At 56.5% G+C, this 12,804-nt stretch overlaps 2 protein-coding genes across 4 annotated transcripts in view; both read right to left on the bottom strand.

Annotated features, from left to right (window-relative positions):
- On the bottom strand, window positions 1-6,013 carry LOC100483428 (glutathione S-transferase Mu 1). Of its 3 annotated transcripts, XM_034654038.1 has the most exons (8): window positions 5,039-5,961; window positions 4,668-4,743; window positions 4,166-4,230; window positions 3,804-3,885; window positions 3,584-3,684; window positions 2,742-2,837; window positions 2,545-2,655; window positions 1-524 (listed from the first exon to the last, which is right to left on the bottom strand). In XM_034654038.1, exons 1-8 carry the CDS (start codon window positions 5,072-5,074, stop codon window positions 435-437), a joined length of 657 nt encoding a protein of 218 aa, XP_034509929.1. In that variant the 5' UTR covers window positions 5,075-5,961; the 3' UTR covers window positions 1-434. The 3 variants fall into 3 exon arrangements, with proteins under 3 accessions (XP_034509929.1, XP_034509930.1, XP_034509928.1); XM_034654039.1 differs by lacking the exon at window positions 3,804-3,885 and having other exon boundaries at window positions 2,742-2,880; window positions 5,039-5,989; XM_034654037.1 differs by lacking the exons at window positions 1-524; window positions 2,545-2,655; window positions 2,742-2,837 and having other exon boundaries at window positions 2,979-3,684; window positions 5,039-6,013.
- Window positions 6,014-6,276: 263 nt separating this feature from the next.
- LOC100483181 (glutathione S-transferase Mu 1) overlaps window positions 6,277-12,804 on the bottom strand; it is a 6,815-nt gene continuing 287 nt past the window's right edge. The window contains exons 2-8 of the mRNA XM_034654043.1: window positions 12,470-12,545; window positions 11,968-12,032; window positions 11,601-11,682; window positions 11,401-11,501; window positions 10,566-10,661; window positions 10,369-10,479; window positions 6,277-8,329 (exon numbers count right to left, since the gene is read on the bottom strand). Of these exons, the coding sequence (XP_034509934.1) occupies window positions 8,240-8,329; window positions 10,369-10,479; window positions 10,566-10,661; window positions 11,401-11,501; window positions 11,601-11,682; window positions 11,968-12,032; window positions 12,470-12,545 (621 nt within the window). The 3' untranslated portion in view covers window positions 6,277-8,239. The remainder of the gene's footprint in view (window positions 8,330-10,368; window positions 10,480-10,565; window positions 10,662-11,400; window positions 11,502-11,600; window positions 11,683-11,967; window positions 12,033-12,469; window positions 12,546-12,804) is intronic.

The following is a 12,804-nucleotide window of genomic DNA, read 5'->3' as shown; positions in this document are numbered from 1 at the left end:
TCAGGGTAAGTAAAGGCTTTACTGGGGATCAGGCAGGGCTGGGCAGGGATCACCCTGGGGGAGCCGGGCCAGCACTCCCGGCCATATGGGGCTTCGGGGAAGCGTGGGGGCGCTCAGGGCTGAGGCTGGGAGTCCAGGACTCCAGGCTAGGAGTCCAGCCCAGCTCCTGCAGGTAGAGCAACTACGGAGAGCAGAATGTTCTGGGTGGATTTAGGGCAGGAGGGATAACACTGGTGAGGGAGGAAATTTGCTGAAATAGACAGCTGATGACAAAGGGTCAGGAGGAAGACAGGGTTGGGAGGGAGAAAGAGTGGCCCAGAGGGGTTTCATGGGGACAAAGGAACGTCAAAAAGGACGAAGAAGAAAGACAGCTGTTCGAGGACACACAGGAAGCCCAGCTCTGGCTCCCGGCTGGCATCTGCACCGACAAAGCCCTACTTGTTGCCCCACACGGCGATCTTTAGAAACAGAGGGCTGGGGAGGAAACGGCTGGACTTCATGTAGGCCGAGATCTTCTTCAGGCCCTGAGGGTGGAAAAAGAAGATCAGATCTCTGGTCAGTTGCCCCGGGGAGGCAACCTGAGGTCTGGAGCCTTGCTTGTGAGGTCAGTGTTGACACACGGCACCGTCTCCCTGGGGTCCCCTGTTCTGGAACGTTGCCTCTTCCCGCTTCCTGTAACTAAGGGCACATCTGACTGATACAGAGACTACCTGTCCAGGTGCTTGAGCTCCCCCAGAGATGCTCATGGGGCTGGGGAACCCCACCAAACCCTACAACACAGGCCCTACCATCACCATTCAGCAGAGGGGAAGCAGGGGCCCAACGGGCTTCAGTGGTCCCCTTGGGCTCCCAGGGCAGGCAGGTGGGAAGGGCTGGAGGGCAGCTGGTTCTCTTGCCAGGGCTGTGCTCTCCCTGCTGGCCTCCCTCCTCCAACACCCTCCAGGAGGCCAGGTCCCTCCCTCTTTACAGACATCCTCCTTTTGCAAAGGGAGAGTCCAGGTTTCTCAGGGTTTGCCCAGAGGGAACTCCAGCAGAACAGGGGTTCAGAATATGCCCACGGAGCTTGCAGGAGAGGCCAGACCTCACCCACTGATTCAGCAAAACCTGCATGAGTGGGGAGAGGCTGGGGAGCATGAAAGCCAGGCCAGGCCAGACTCTAATTCCTCCTCTTAAAGGAGAAGGTCCAACTGCTTGGTCTGGCACCTGAGGCCGATGTCATGGACACCAACTTCCTTCTGCCTGGTCCTGCCCCAGCCAAAGGGGCATATGGCTCTCAGGGGTGTCTGAGCACCGAATGCCCAACATACGGAGGGCCCAGTGAGTTCTAAACACTTCAAAGATCCTGGAACTGCCTGTACCCAGCGGGCCACACACTGCAGCCCACAGCTGTCCTCTGCTCACCTGCCAGCCAGTCCCAGGAGCTCTGGCAGCAACCCCAAGGCCAGTCACCCAGACCCACAACCAGGGCTGATAAGAACCAGCTCAAAGAGCGCATCTCTGGATGACGAATGGAAAGAGACACAGACTGCAGGGGGGAATCCTGTTGGACAAGAGCCTAAGCCCCACACCGCTCACAAAGCACAGCGGGCTGCCCTCCAGCGAGGGACTGAGGGGGACCGGTGACATCAGGTGAGGTCCAGCCTGGGCTCCTCCAGCACCCACCTGGCCCCACACACACCACGCGGCTGGGTGTTTCTCTAGCTCTCCAAGGGCTCTGAGCCCCAGGACGGCGGCTCCAGGGCCGGTCACCCTGGCGTCCCCACGGTGCCTGACACAGTGCCTCACACCCGGGAGAAGATCCCTCGGCCAATAGGACTGAAAATAGATGGACTGCCCCATCTCTGACACAGAATCTCGGGTGATGGGAAAGAAGAAGGGCAGGGAGACAGGGAGGCAAGGAAGGAGCCCATCACAGAAGCCTCAAGACAGACTCCCTCCACAGGGGCCCCCACCTATGTGCTCACAGCCCAGGACCAACGACGTTCCTGGGGACCTCAGGGCGGCCCCAGACGGGGATCGGATTGCTGCCAAGCTGCCCGGGGATCCCCAGGAAACGCTGTCTGTGCCCTTCTTGGGGACTGTCATCCCTACCATGGCTCTGCTCTCCTAATGCCAGCTCCGCACACATTCCTGAACCCCGCTACATCCTTGGGGTCCTGAGTTGAGTGACCCAGACATAAATGGATCCAAGGTGTACCTTCTGGTCCAGGAAAGGGAGAGCCGCTCCCTGGTGTCCACAGCAACCAGCCACTGCCTGGGATCCCAGGACAGCCGGCACTCCCCTGTGACCAACACAAATGACTGACCCTTTCTGCCTCATTGCTCTAATCTGTAATATGCAGGCGATCACTTGTCTGCCGTGCAGGAATGTTGTCAAGATTTCATTTCACACACTGTATGTCAGATGTGAGCACAGATCTGGCATTAAGCAAACCCTGGATAAATGCTACTTATTCTTTGTTGCAGCTGTAAGGCTAGGAAAGTATTAGAGAAAAGAGACTGGACAGAAGACCTATAACGAGTAAGGAGCCTCAGAGGAATCACCTCAACGCGGGCCATGAACTCCTTCAGGTTTGGGAAGGCTTCCAGAGACTTCGGCTCAAATATGCGGTGCAGGTCAAGGATGTCATAAGCCAGGAAATCCACGTAGGTGAGCTAAGGAAAAGCAAAGAAGGAACGAGCACTTAAGTCTGAACGTGGGGAAAATGAGAGCTTCCCAGCCCCCAAAGCCTTCCCCTTACCTTCTCCCCTGCAAACCAAGGCCTCTTCCCCAGAAACTGTGAGTAGAGCTTCAGCTTGTCAGGGAGGCCCTCCAGGTATCCAGGCCTCAGTTTCTCCTGAGACACAGAACAGCCGTCACCACCCTCAGACTCGGACTCCCTGGGCAGAGAGGCAGGTGTCCCCTGGGCTCTGCATGACCCCAGCTGCCAGAGGTCAGCAGCCATGTGCCCCCACTGCACGGGTCATTGCCCAGGCGATGATTTATCCAAGCTCTGTTCAGCCCATCACACAGTCCATCTGTCAGAGGCTGTGGAAGCAGAGAACACCACCTCGCTGGCCCTGAATCTGTCACCACTCATCTCTAAGAGGCAAGGAAACACACAAGTGACATGGCCTGGGGAAAGAAATCCTAAGTTCTACCTAGTAGGGCACAGATAGGATTGGTCACTTGAGTAGTATCTGGAAAGATGTAGAATTTGAGAAACGGAGAGGAAGGAGGAGGTACAAATCCCTGGGTCGGCCCCGTGCACTCTGCTGGGCAGATGTGCTTGGGCCGGGGGGTGTCAGGAAGACCGTGCTGAGCAAACAAGGCAAACACACTGTCCAGGAACTGAATTTCCAATAAAGTTGTAATGCTCAGGAGACTTGGGCTCCAATATGTACAGGCCAACTCTGACTTAAGATTAGTAGGAACCGAGGCGGAGTTTTCACCCCATGCATTCTCACTCTGGTGACAGTACAGGGTCGGGGGGTCAGCATCTCCACTGGGTCCAAATGGCAAGTAAATACAAAGTAGAGGGGACACAAGACTCCAGTGTCCTGTCCAAAACCTGTCCATCCCGTCCGCCGGCAGGGGACTCACAAAGTCGGGGCTGTAGCAGACCCTGGCCAGCTCATTAGAGGTGTCCATAGCTTGGTTCTCCAAAATGTCCACGCGAATCTTCTCCTCTTCTGTCTCCCCACCTACGGCCCACACAACAGAGACTCACCCTCAGCATCCCACCGCAGGCAAGCCCAGGGGTCCACCACTGTTCCCCTGCATCCCACCACTGTTCCCTGCATCCCACCCCAGCCCCACTCACATAGGTTGTGTTTGCGAGCAATGTAGCGAAGGATGGCGTTGCTCTGGGTGACCTTGTGAGCCCCATCAATTAAATAGGGCAGCTGTTAAGGCAACAGGGCAGGTGGGTTGGCCACAGGCCCCCAGCACTCCCTCCCTTGAACAAGGGCGTTCCCCGTGCCTGGCTCATGGTAGGCACTAATCAAACCACTTAACAGTAATGAATGAGCTAGAACATAAAGCATCAGGGACAGGCAGGGACAAGAAACAGGAAGCAGAGAAGCTAGCAGGAGGCAGCAAATCCTGAAACCTCTGAGCTGGGAAAGCAGGTGGAGTAGACACCCCTCTCGCCTGCCCCCGGATCCCCCCACCCCCTGCACCTACATTGGGGAAGTCCAGGCCCAGCTTGAATTTTTCATTCAGCCACTGGCTTCTGTCATAGTCGGGAGCTGTGGTGGAGAACATGGAGTGAAACAAACCTCCCCAGAGCCCACTGTCATTGGGCCTGGGGAGGGGCAGCGTGGGGCACCCACCAAGGATCAGTGGTAAAGCTCCCCAAAAGGTGGATCTGGAATCTGGAACACTAAGTCTCACATTCCAGGTCTGGGGGCAAAGAACGCTTGTAAGGCTCTGGAAGGTGCCTGAATAAGCTTACACACCGTTTATGCAAGCCCTAAGGGGAGCCCATCCCAATGACTGATACAGGGGCTCCAGCAACCCCCTCTCATGTCCTGCCTCCTAAGGCCAGCTGCAAGTGGAAGGAGTTAGGGAAGGGCAGGCCCTGCTCCAGCTGGTGGAGGGCGGCAGAGTGAGCAGCACGGGGCCAGAGCAAGGGTTGCTCAGTACCAATAGGGTAAAAGTCAGAATGCGACGTGGATGCCATTACCGTCCCCCATCGTGTACTTCTTTTCCTCATAGTGTGAGTCCGTGTACTCCAGGAGCAGACGGATGGCGTGAGCCAGCTGGGAAGACGCCCAAGCCGGAGGTCAGAGATGAGGTCTTGCCTGGAGCCTTTCTCTGCTGCACGTAATCGCACAGACCCCAGGACCCCCACCCGCGGGCACGTACACACACACACACCACACACACACAGAAACACGGAGTCAGGGACGCACCCACGTGAGGACAAACTGCTAGAAAGGACTGAGCTGCAGACAGCCCTGAAGGGGACCTTCTAGTAAGAACGGTCCCCAGGGCGCAGCATTTCCTGCCCCCGTGCGCGTCCATCCCACCGTGCGCGGCAGCCCCTTCGCTCACCCCACGAATGTCCCAGTAACCCAGGATCAGGACCATGGTGCTGGCTTTTGCACTGAGCAGAAGGGCTTTCCAGACCTATGCTTGCAATTTATAGGCTGAGGAGGGGTGGGCGGGGCGAAGGTGAGCTCTGCTCTCTTGGCCCCACCCCCATGACCGCCAAAAGCGAAGCCACCAGGGGAAGGCACAGCCCTAAAAAGACTCTCCTATCTCTCCCCCAGCCTCTGGGGGCGGGGGCCGCCTCTGTATGCAGAAGGTCCTAGGTCCTCTGGTGCTCCTACCTCTCTGCCGCCCCTGGCTCACCGCGCACTATCCAGATCTCTGTTTCTAGATCTAGGACCAGACAGGGCTCTTGGAGATACACCTAAATGACAAAAAGAGCACACACTTCTCCTCTCTCCCGCTAGACATCACTCTGCTTAGCTCCGAACTGCCCAGATCACACCAACTGTAGGAGCCTCGGGCAAAGTTAAGTCCAAAGAGCCCTGTCCCACAAATCCGGAGTTTAAAGCAGCGCCTGTCCTGGAAAGCCCAGGACTCAGGCCAGTCTGAAAATTCCTCCCAGGACGGCCTTGGAGAACAGATTATCAGTGGGTGGGAACTCCGGCCCAGGACAAGGGCCAGAGAAAAGGAAACGTGCTCTCAGTGATTCCTTCATGGACTGTGGAGTCCCCAGCCCTTCAGTCACGTGGCTGAGACCCCATAACTCATGTAGAAATGAATCAATGACCCTTAGGACCTAAGTCGTGAATCTAAATCCAGAACCAGTCCCAGCAAAGGGCAGGGTTACGAAGTACTGACATACAGTCCCAGAGATCTCCTGCCAGTCATTTAGATGTCCACACGTGGCCAGAACGGTGACCGGGAGTGTGGTGATGTCACACACGCAGAATGTGACAGAAGACGGAAGGTGAGGGGCGCCTGGGTGGCTCACTCAGTTAAGTGGCTGCTTTCGGCTCAGGTCATGATCCTAGGGTCCTGGGATCAAGTCCCACATCGGGCTCCCTGCTCTGCAGGGAGTCTGCTTCTCCCTCTCTCTCTGCCCTTCCTCCCGGTTTCTTCTCTCTCTCTCGCTGTCAAATAAATAATAAATTTTAAAGAAGAAGAAGAAGAAGGAGAAGAAGAGGAGAGAAGGGGAGTCCTCTGACTGGCCAGGCACCGGTTCTGCCACAGAGGGCAGCCAGAGGGGATGGTCAGCAGGAGGGTGGAAGACCACCCCCGGGACCACCGTCAGGCTGGCCCCCAGCAGACCCTCAGCCTTCTAGTCCATGCATTCCAGCCTGACGCTGGCTTCCCACCCACGTGGGCTTTTCTGTAGCTCAGGGAGGCTCAGGTGGCCTCTCCGGTTCTCCTGTGATCTGTGATCTGTGACGACAACAACCTCCCACCTGCCAACTTTCCACGTTGAAGCCGGGAGACTATTTCAAACTAGGCGAGTGGGACAAAGCTTGGCCTGTGGCTCATTTCCCTTCGTATAAAGGGTATTGCCAGGCTTCGTGGATGTGTGAACACAGAAGAAGGGAACTTTGAAAAACAAACGGTCTTACAAGTTACAACACAGATAAATAAGCCTCAAATTAGCTGACACTGTGTTAGGACAGCAAAGAGTGAGCCCAGTCCTGCGTGAGGATTTCCGAGCACCAGAATGGAGTGTGCAGTGGGGAAGGAGGCTGCAGCCGATCGCTCGGCAATCTCAGAAGTCAGGGGTCTGCCCATCTGTGCCCTGCTGGGGAGCATGGAAGGGCGTGTCACCCGAGCCCAGCAGAGTTCAGTCCCTGCTTCCTGTGGTCCCCACCCTTCACCCCTGCCAGTCCCTAGCGCTCCAGATTCCCTGCCATGCCAGGCCTCCCAGATACACTCACGCATCTCAGGTTGGCAAGATGTGCAGGCAGATGGTGGCCCTTTAAAGCCATAAGAAGATGGCAGTGGTCAAGGAGTCTACCACTGAGAAAGGATGGTATCTTCACTCCAACTCTTCTGTCAGCCTGTCCAGTCTAACTCAGCTATGCTTCTACTTTCTACGTCTGTTTGGTGTGACCAGCACCATCCCTGAGAATTGTGAGGACATTGTGTATTTTATTGTTATACGATAAGAAGTCTATAACAGAACCACCATTAAGTAATTCTGTGCGTTAAAAACGGTCCTGACGGCCACCCCCTCAACGTTCACCGTGACCCAGGAATGGAATCAGTCGTGGGTCCAGATGGTCACAGAGAGCTCTCCACAGGGAGACCCACGGACAGGGGCCCATCAGGCAGAAACATGCAGAGCCAATAAGCGATTAGCAAAACATAAAGCTGGAAGACCTCAAGGGATTACCAGGATCATGGGACACTCGGCTAAGATAACCTCGTGGAGCCCGGGCGCCCGCGGTTTTGGACACAGACCCACTCGCCTCCCAATGGGGCCGCACAATCAGACACTCTCCCTGTGGAACAACAGAAGAATCTCTGACGGAAGCATAACACTGCCCTTGCCTGTTGCCGGCTAGTGTCTGCTGGGGGACCTGCCCCAGTAATGACAACAAACTAGAGGAATGCGGTACCTTCCAGAGCATCCGACAGTGTTAAGAAATACAAAAATTCAGAACAGGCCACAGGCTCCCTGCTCTGAAGCTGTCAGAAAGAGGAAGAAAAAGTCTGCAAACACCCACCTCCCACATAGGCCCCCACGGATCAGCCCCCGAGGGTCCCCAGTCAGCCCTGGGGCCACAGGGCCGGCAGAGAGACAGGTGCCCGCGAGGGAAGAAGACAGGACACAGCGGTAAGGATGAAGGCTTTACTGGGGGTCAGGCATGGCTGGGGAGGGACCCCGCTGGGGGAGCCAGGCCTGCACTCTTGTCCTCACGCAGCGCTGGGAGGAACTCAGGCAGAGCCCAAGGGCCAGGGAGACAGTCAGGCTCCACAAAGTCCAACTGCCAGTCAGAGAAGAAAGGTCTGGTTGGCTTGAGCGCAGGAAGGATAATGCCAGGGGTGGGGGGGGGCACTTCGGCGAAGAAAAGTCGGGCGTTGGACACCTGTAACGGTCCTGGATCAATGTCACTGGACAAGGTCAAGGGGCCCAATGAGGCTGGGTGGGAGTTACCAGAAAGAAAAGGAGGAGAAAGACAGCTGGTTTCAGGGAACAGGGAGGTGCAGCTGCTCCCAGGACTCCTGCACAAAACACAGCACTGGCTCCTTGCCCACATTTCCCCTCACGCAGGCCTACTTGTTGCCCCATACAGCCATCTTTGAATACACCGGGTGTGGGAGGAAGCGGCCGGACTTCATGTAGGCAGAGATCTTCTTCAGGCCCTGAGGTGGAAAAAGAAGGTCCAACATCAGGGATTGCTGCCTCACTGGGATTCATGCAGCCCCACCGAGATGCACCAAGGTCGGGAGCCTTCTTTGTGAGGTCAGTGTTGAGACAAGGCACCGTCTCCCTGGGGTCCCCTGCTCTGGAATGCTCCTTCTTCCCGCTTCCAGTAACTAAGGGCACATCTGACTGATACAGAGACTACCTGTCCAGGTGCTTGAGCTCCCCCAGAGATGCTCATGGGGCTGGGGAACCCCACCAACCACCCTACAACACAGGCCCTACCATCACCATTCAGCAGAGGGGAAGCAGGGGCCCAACGGGCTTCAGTGGTCCCCTTGGGCTCCCAGGGCAGGCAGGTGGGAAGGGCTGGAGGGCAGCTGGCTCTCTTGCCAGGGCTGTGCTCTCCCTGCTGGCCTCCCTCCTCCAACACCCTCCAGGAGGCCAGGTCCCTCCCTCTTTACAGACATCCTCCTTTTGCAAAGGGAGAGTCCAGGTTTCTCAGGGTTTGCCCAGAGGGAACTCCAGCAGAACAGGGGTTCAGAATATGCCCACGGAGCTTGCAGGAGAGGCCAGACCTCACCCAGTGACTCAGCAAAACCTGCATGAGTGGGGAGAGGCTGGGGAGCTGAAAGCCAGGCCAGGGCAGACTCTAATTACTCTTCTTAAAGGAGAAGGTCCAACTGCTTGGCCTGGCACCTCAGGCCGATGTCATGGACACCAACTTCCTCCTGCCGAGTCCTGCCGCAGCCAAGGGGGCATATGGCTCTCAGGGGTGTCTAAGCACCTAATTCCCAACACACGGAGGGCCCAGTGAGTTCTAAACACTTCAAAGATCCTGGAACTGCCTGTACCCAGTGGGCCTCACACTGCAGCCCACGGCTGTCCTCTGCTCTCCTGCCAGCCAGTCCCGGGAGCTCTGGCAGCAACCCCAAGGCCAGTCACCCAGACCCACAACCAGGGCTGATAAGAACCAGCTCAAAGAGCGCATCTCTGGATGACGAATGGAAAGAGACACAGACTGCAGGGGGGAATCCTGTTGGACAAGAGCCTAAGCCCCACACCGCTCACAAAGCACAGCGGGCTGCCCTCCAGCGAGGGACTGAGGGGGACCGGTGACATCAGGTGAGGTCCAGCCTGGGCTCCTCCAGCACCCACCTGGCCCCACACACACCACGCGGCTGGGTGTTTCTCTAGCTCTCCAAGGGCTCTGAGCCCCAGGACGGCGGCTCCAGGGCCGGTCACCCTGGCGTCCCCACGGTGCCTGACACAGTGCCTCACACCCGGGAGAAGATCCCTCGGCCAATAGGACTGAAAATAGATGGACTGCCCCATCTCTGACACAGAATCTCGGGTGATGGGAAAGAAGAAGGGCAGGGAGACAGGGAGGCAAGGAAGGAGCCCATCACAGAAGCCTCAAGACAGACTGGCTCCACAGGGGCCCCCACCTATGCGCTCACAGCCCAGGACCATCTACATTCCTGGGGACCTCAGGGCGGCCCCAGATGGGGATCGAATTGCTGCCAAGCTGCCTGGGGATCCCCAGGAAATGCTGTCTGTGCCCTTCTTAGGGACTGTCATCCCTACCATGGCTCTGCTCTCCTAACGCCAGCTCCATACACATTCCTGAACCCCGCTACGTCCTTGGGGACCTGAGCTGTGTGTCCCAGACTAGTAAAGAATCTAACCTTCCTTCAGGCACAGGAAAAGGAGTGCCATGGACTACTGCCCTCAGAAGCCATAGGCTGAATGGGAACCCAGCACACACTATATTGGCTCCGTGACCTTCAGCAAATGACTTATCCTTTCAGACTCAGTTTCCCTACCAGTAAATATAGGTGATAATTTTTCTACCATGTAGAAATGTTGTAAAGACTTAATTTGACACAAATATCTAAGATCCACAGCCCATATCATGATATAGATGACTTCAATAAATGCTACTTATTCTTCATTTCACATAAATGAAAAGGAAAACATCAAGCAAAAGGAGGGAAGACAAAAGAGATACAAATAGTAAGGAGTAGGAGGAAATCACCTCAAAGCGGGCCATGAACTCCTTCAGGTTTGGGAAGGCCTCCAGGCACTTGGGCTCGAATATATATAGTAGGTCTAGGAGGTCATAGGCCAGGAAATCCACGTACGTGAGCTAAGGAGAGGCAACGGAAGAGTGAGAACCTAACTCTGAACCTGGGGGAAATGAGAGCTTCCCACCCCCAAAAGCCTTCCCCTTACCTTCTCCCCTGCAAACCAAGGCCTCTTCCCCAGAAACTGTGAGTAGAGCTTCAGCTTGTCAGGGAGTCCCTCCAGGTACCCGGGCCTCAGTTTCTCCTGAGACACAGAACAGCCGTCACCACCCTTAGACTCAGACTCCCTGGGCAGAGAGGCAGGTCTCCCCCGGGCTCTGCATGACCCCCAGGTGCCAGGGGTCAGCAGCCATGTGCCCCACGGGTGGGGTCATTGCCCAGGCGATGATTTATCCAAGCTCTGTTCAGCCCATCACACAGTCCATCTGTCAGAGGCTGTGGAAGCAGAGAACACCACCTCGCTGGCCCTGAATCTGTCACCACTCATCGCCAAACGGCCTCCCAGAGGTCAGTGACATGGCCTGGGGGAAGAAGTCCTAAGTTCTACCTGGTGGGGACAGGTAGGAGCGGCCCTCAAGCAGTTCCTGGACGGTGTACACTTGGAGAGACAGAGGGAAAGAGAAGGAGGTTCGGAGCCCTGGGTCTGCCCCGCGCGCTCTGCTGGGCAGATGTGCTCAGGCCTGGGGGTGTCAGGAAGACCGTGCTGAGCGAACAAGGCAAACACACTGTCCAGGAACTGAATTTTCACCCTGGGGACCGGACTCTCCCCGAGGGTTAGAAGGAACTGAGTCAGAGTACTCATCCGGTCCAGGGAATTATGAGGGTCACGTTGGTGACAGTATAGGGAATGGCTAGGAGAATCAGTCACTCCTTGGGGTTCAAATGACAGAGGAGACCCAGAGAAGAAAATACTAAAGCAAATGGCATCATTAAGCAGCGTAGATGGCACACAGAGTCCAGTCCACTCCCACTGGGGGACTCACAAAGTCAGGGTTGTAGCACATTCTGGCAAAGTACAGGCGGGTGTCCATAACCTCATTCTCCAAAATGTCCACGCGAATCTTCTCCTCTTCTGTCTCCCCACCTACGGCCCACACAACAGAGACTCACCCTCAGCATCCCACTGCAGGCAAGCTCAGGGGAACCACCACTGTTCCCTGCATCCCACCCCAGCCCCACTCACATAGGTTGTGTTTGCGAGCAATGTAGCGAAGGATGGCGTTGCTCTGGGTGACCTTGTGAGCCCCATCAATTAAATAGGGCAGCTGTTAAGGCAACAGGGCAGGTGGGTCGGCCACAGCAGCCCCCCCGCACCTCCTCCCTTGAACACGGGCATTCCCGGTGCCTGGCTCATGGTAGGCACTAAATTAATCCATTCAACAATGGATGAATGAGCTGGAACATAGAGCATGGGGGGCAGGCAGGGACAAGAACCAGGAAGCAGAGAAGCTAGCAGGAGGCAGCAAATCCTGAAACCTCTGAGCTGGGAAAGCAGGTGGAGTAGACACCCCTCTCGCCTGCCCCCGGATCCCCCCACCCCCTGCACCTACATTGGGGAAGTCCAGGCCCAGCTTGAATTTTTCATTCAGCCACTGGCTTCTGTCATAGTCGGGAGCTGTGGTGGAGAACATGGAGTGAAACAAACCTCCCCAGAGCCCACTGTCATTGGGCCTGGGGAGGGGCAGCGTGGGGCACCCACCAAGGATCAGTGGTAAAGCTCCCCAAAAGGTGGATCTGGAATCTGGAACACTAAGTCTCACATTCCAGGTCTGGGGGCAAAGAACGCTTGTAAGGCTCTGGAAGGTGCCTGAATAAGCTTACACACCGTTTATGCAAGCCCTAAGGGGAGCCCATCCCAATGACTGATACAGGGGCTCCAGCAACCCCCTCTCATGTCCTGCCTCCTAAGGCCAGCTGCACCTCAAAGGAGATAGGGAAGGGCAGACCCTGCTCCGACCAGTGGAGGGCGGCAGAGTGAGCAGCACGGGGCCAGAGCAAGGGTTGCTCAGTACCAATAGGGTAAAAGTCAGAATGCGACGTGGATGCCATTACCGTCCCCCATCGTGTACTTCTTTTCCTCATAGTGTGAGTCCGTGTACTCCAGGAGCAGGCGGATGGCGTGAGCCAGCTGGGAAGACACCCAAGCCGGAGGTCAGAGATGAGGTCTTGCCTGGAGCCTTTCTCTGCTGCACGTAATCGCACAGACCCCAGGACCCCCACCCGCGGGCACGTACACACACACACACCACACACACACAGAAACACGGAGTCAGGGACGCACCCACGTGAGGACAAACTGCTAGAAAGGACTGAGCTGCAGACAGCCCTGAAGGGGACCTTCTAGTATGAACGGTCCCCAGGGCGCAGCATTTCCTGCCCCCGTGCGC

The sequence above is a fragment of the Ailuropoda melanoleuca genome, chromosome 2, assembly GCF_002007445.2.
Source record: "Ailuropoda melanoleuca isolate Jingjing chromosome 2, ASM200744v2, whole genome shotgun sequence".
Classification (NCBI taxonomy): Eukaryota; Metazoa; Chordata; class Mammalia; order Carnivora; family Ursidae; genus Ailuropoda; species Ailuropoda melanoleuca.
The sequence above is the reverse complement of the archived record's forward strand: the minus strand, read 5'-3'. Positions and strand labels throughout refer to the sequence as shown.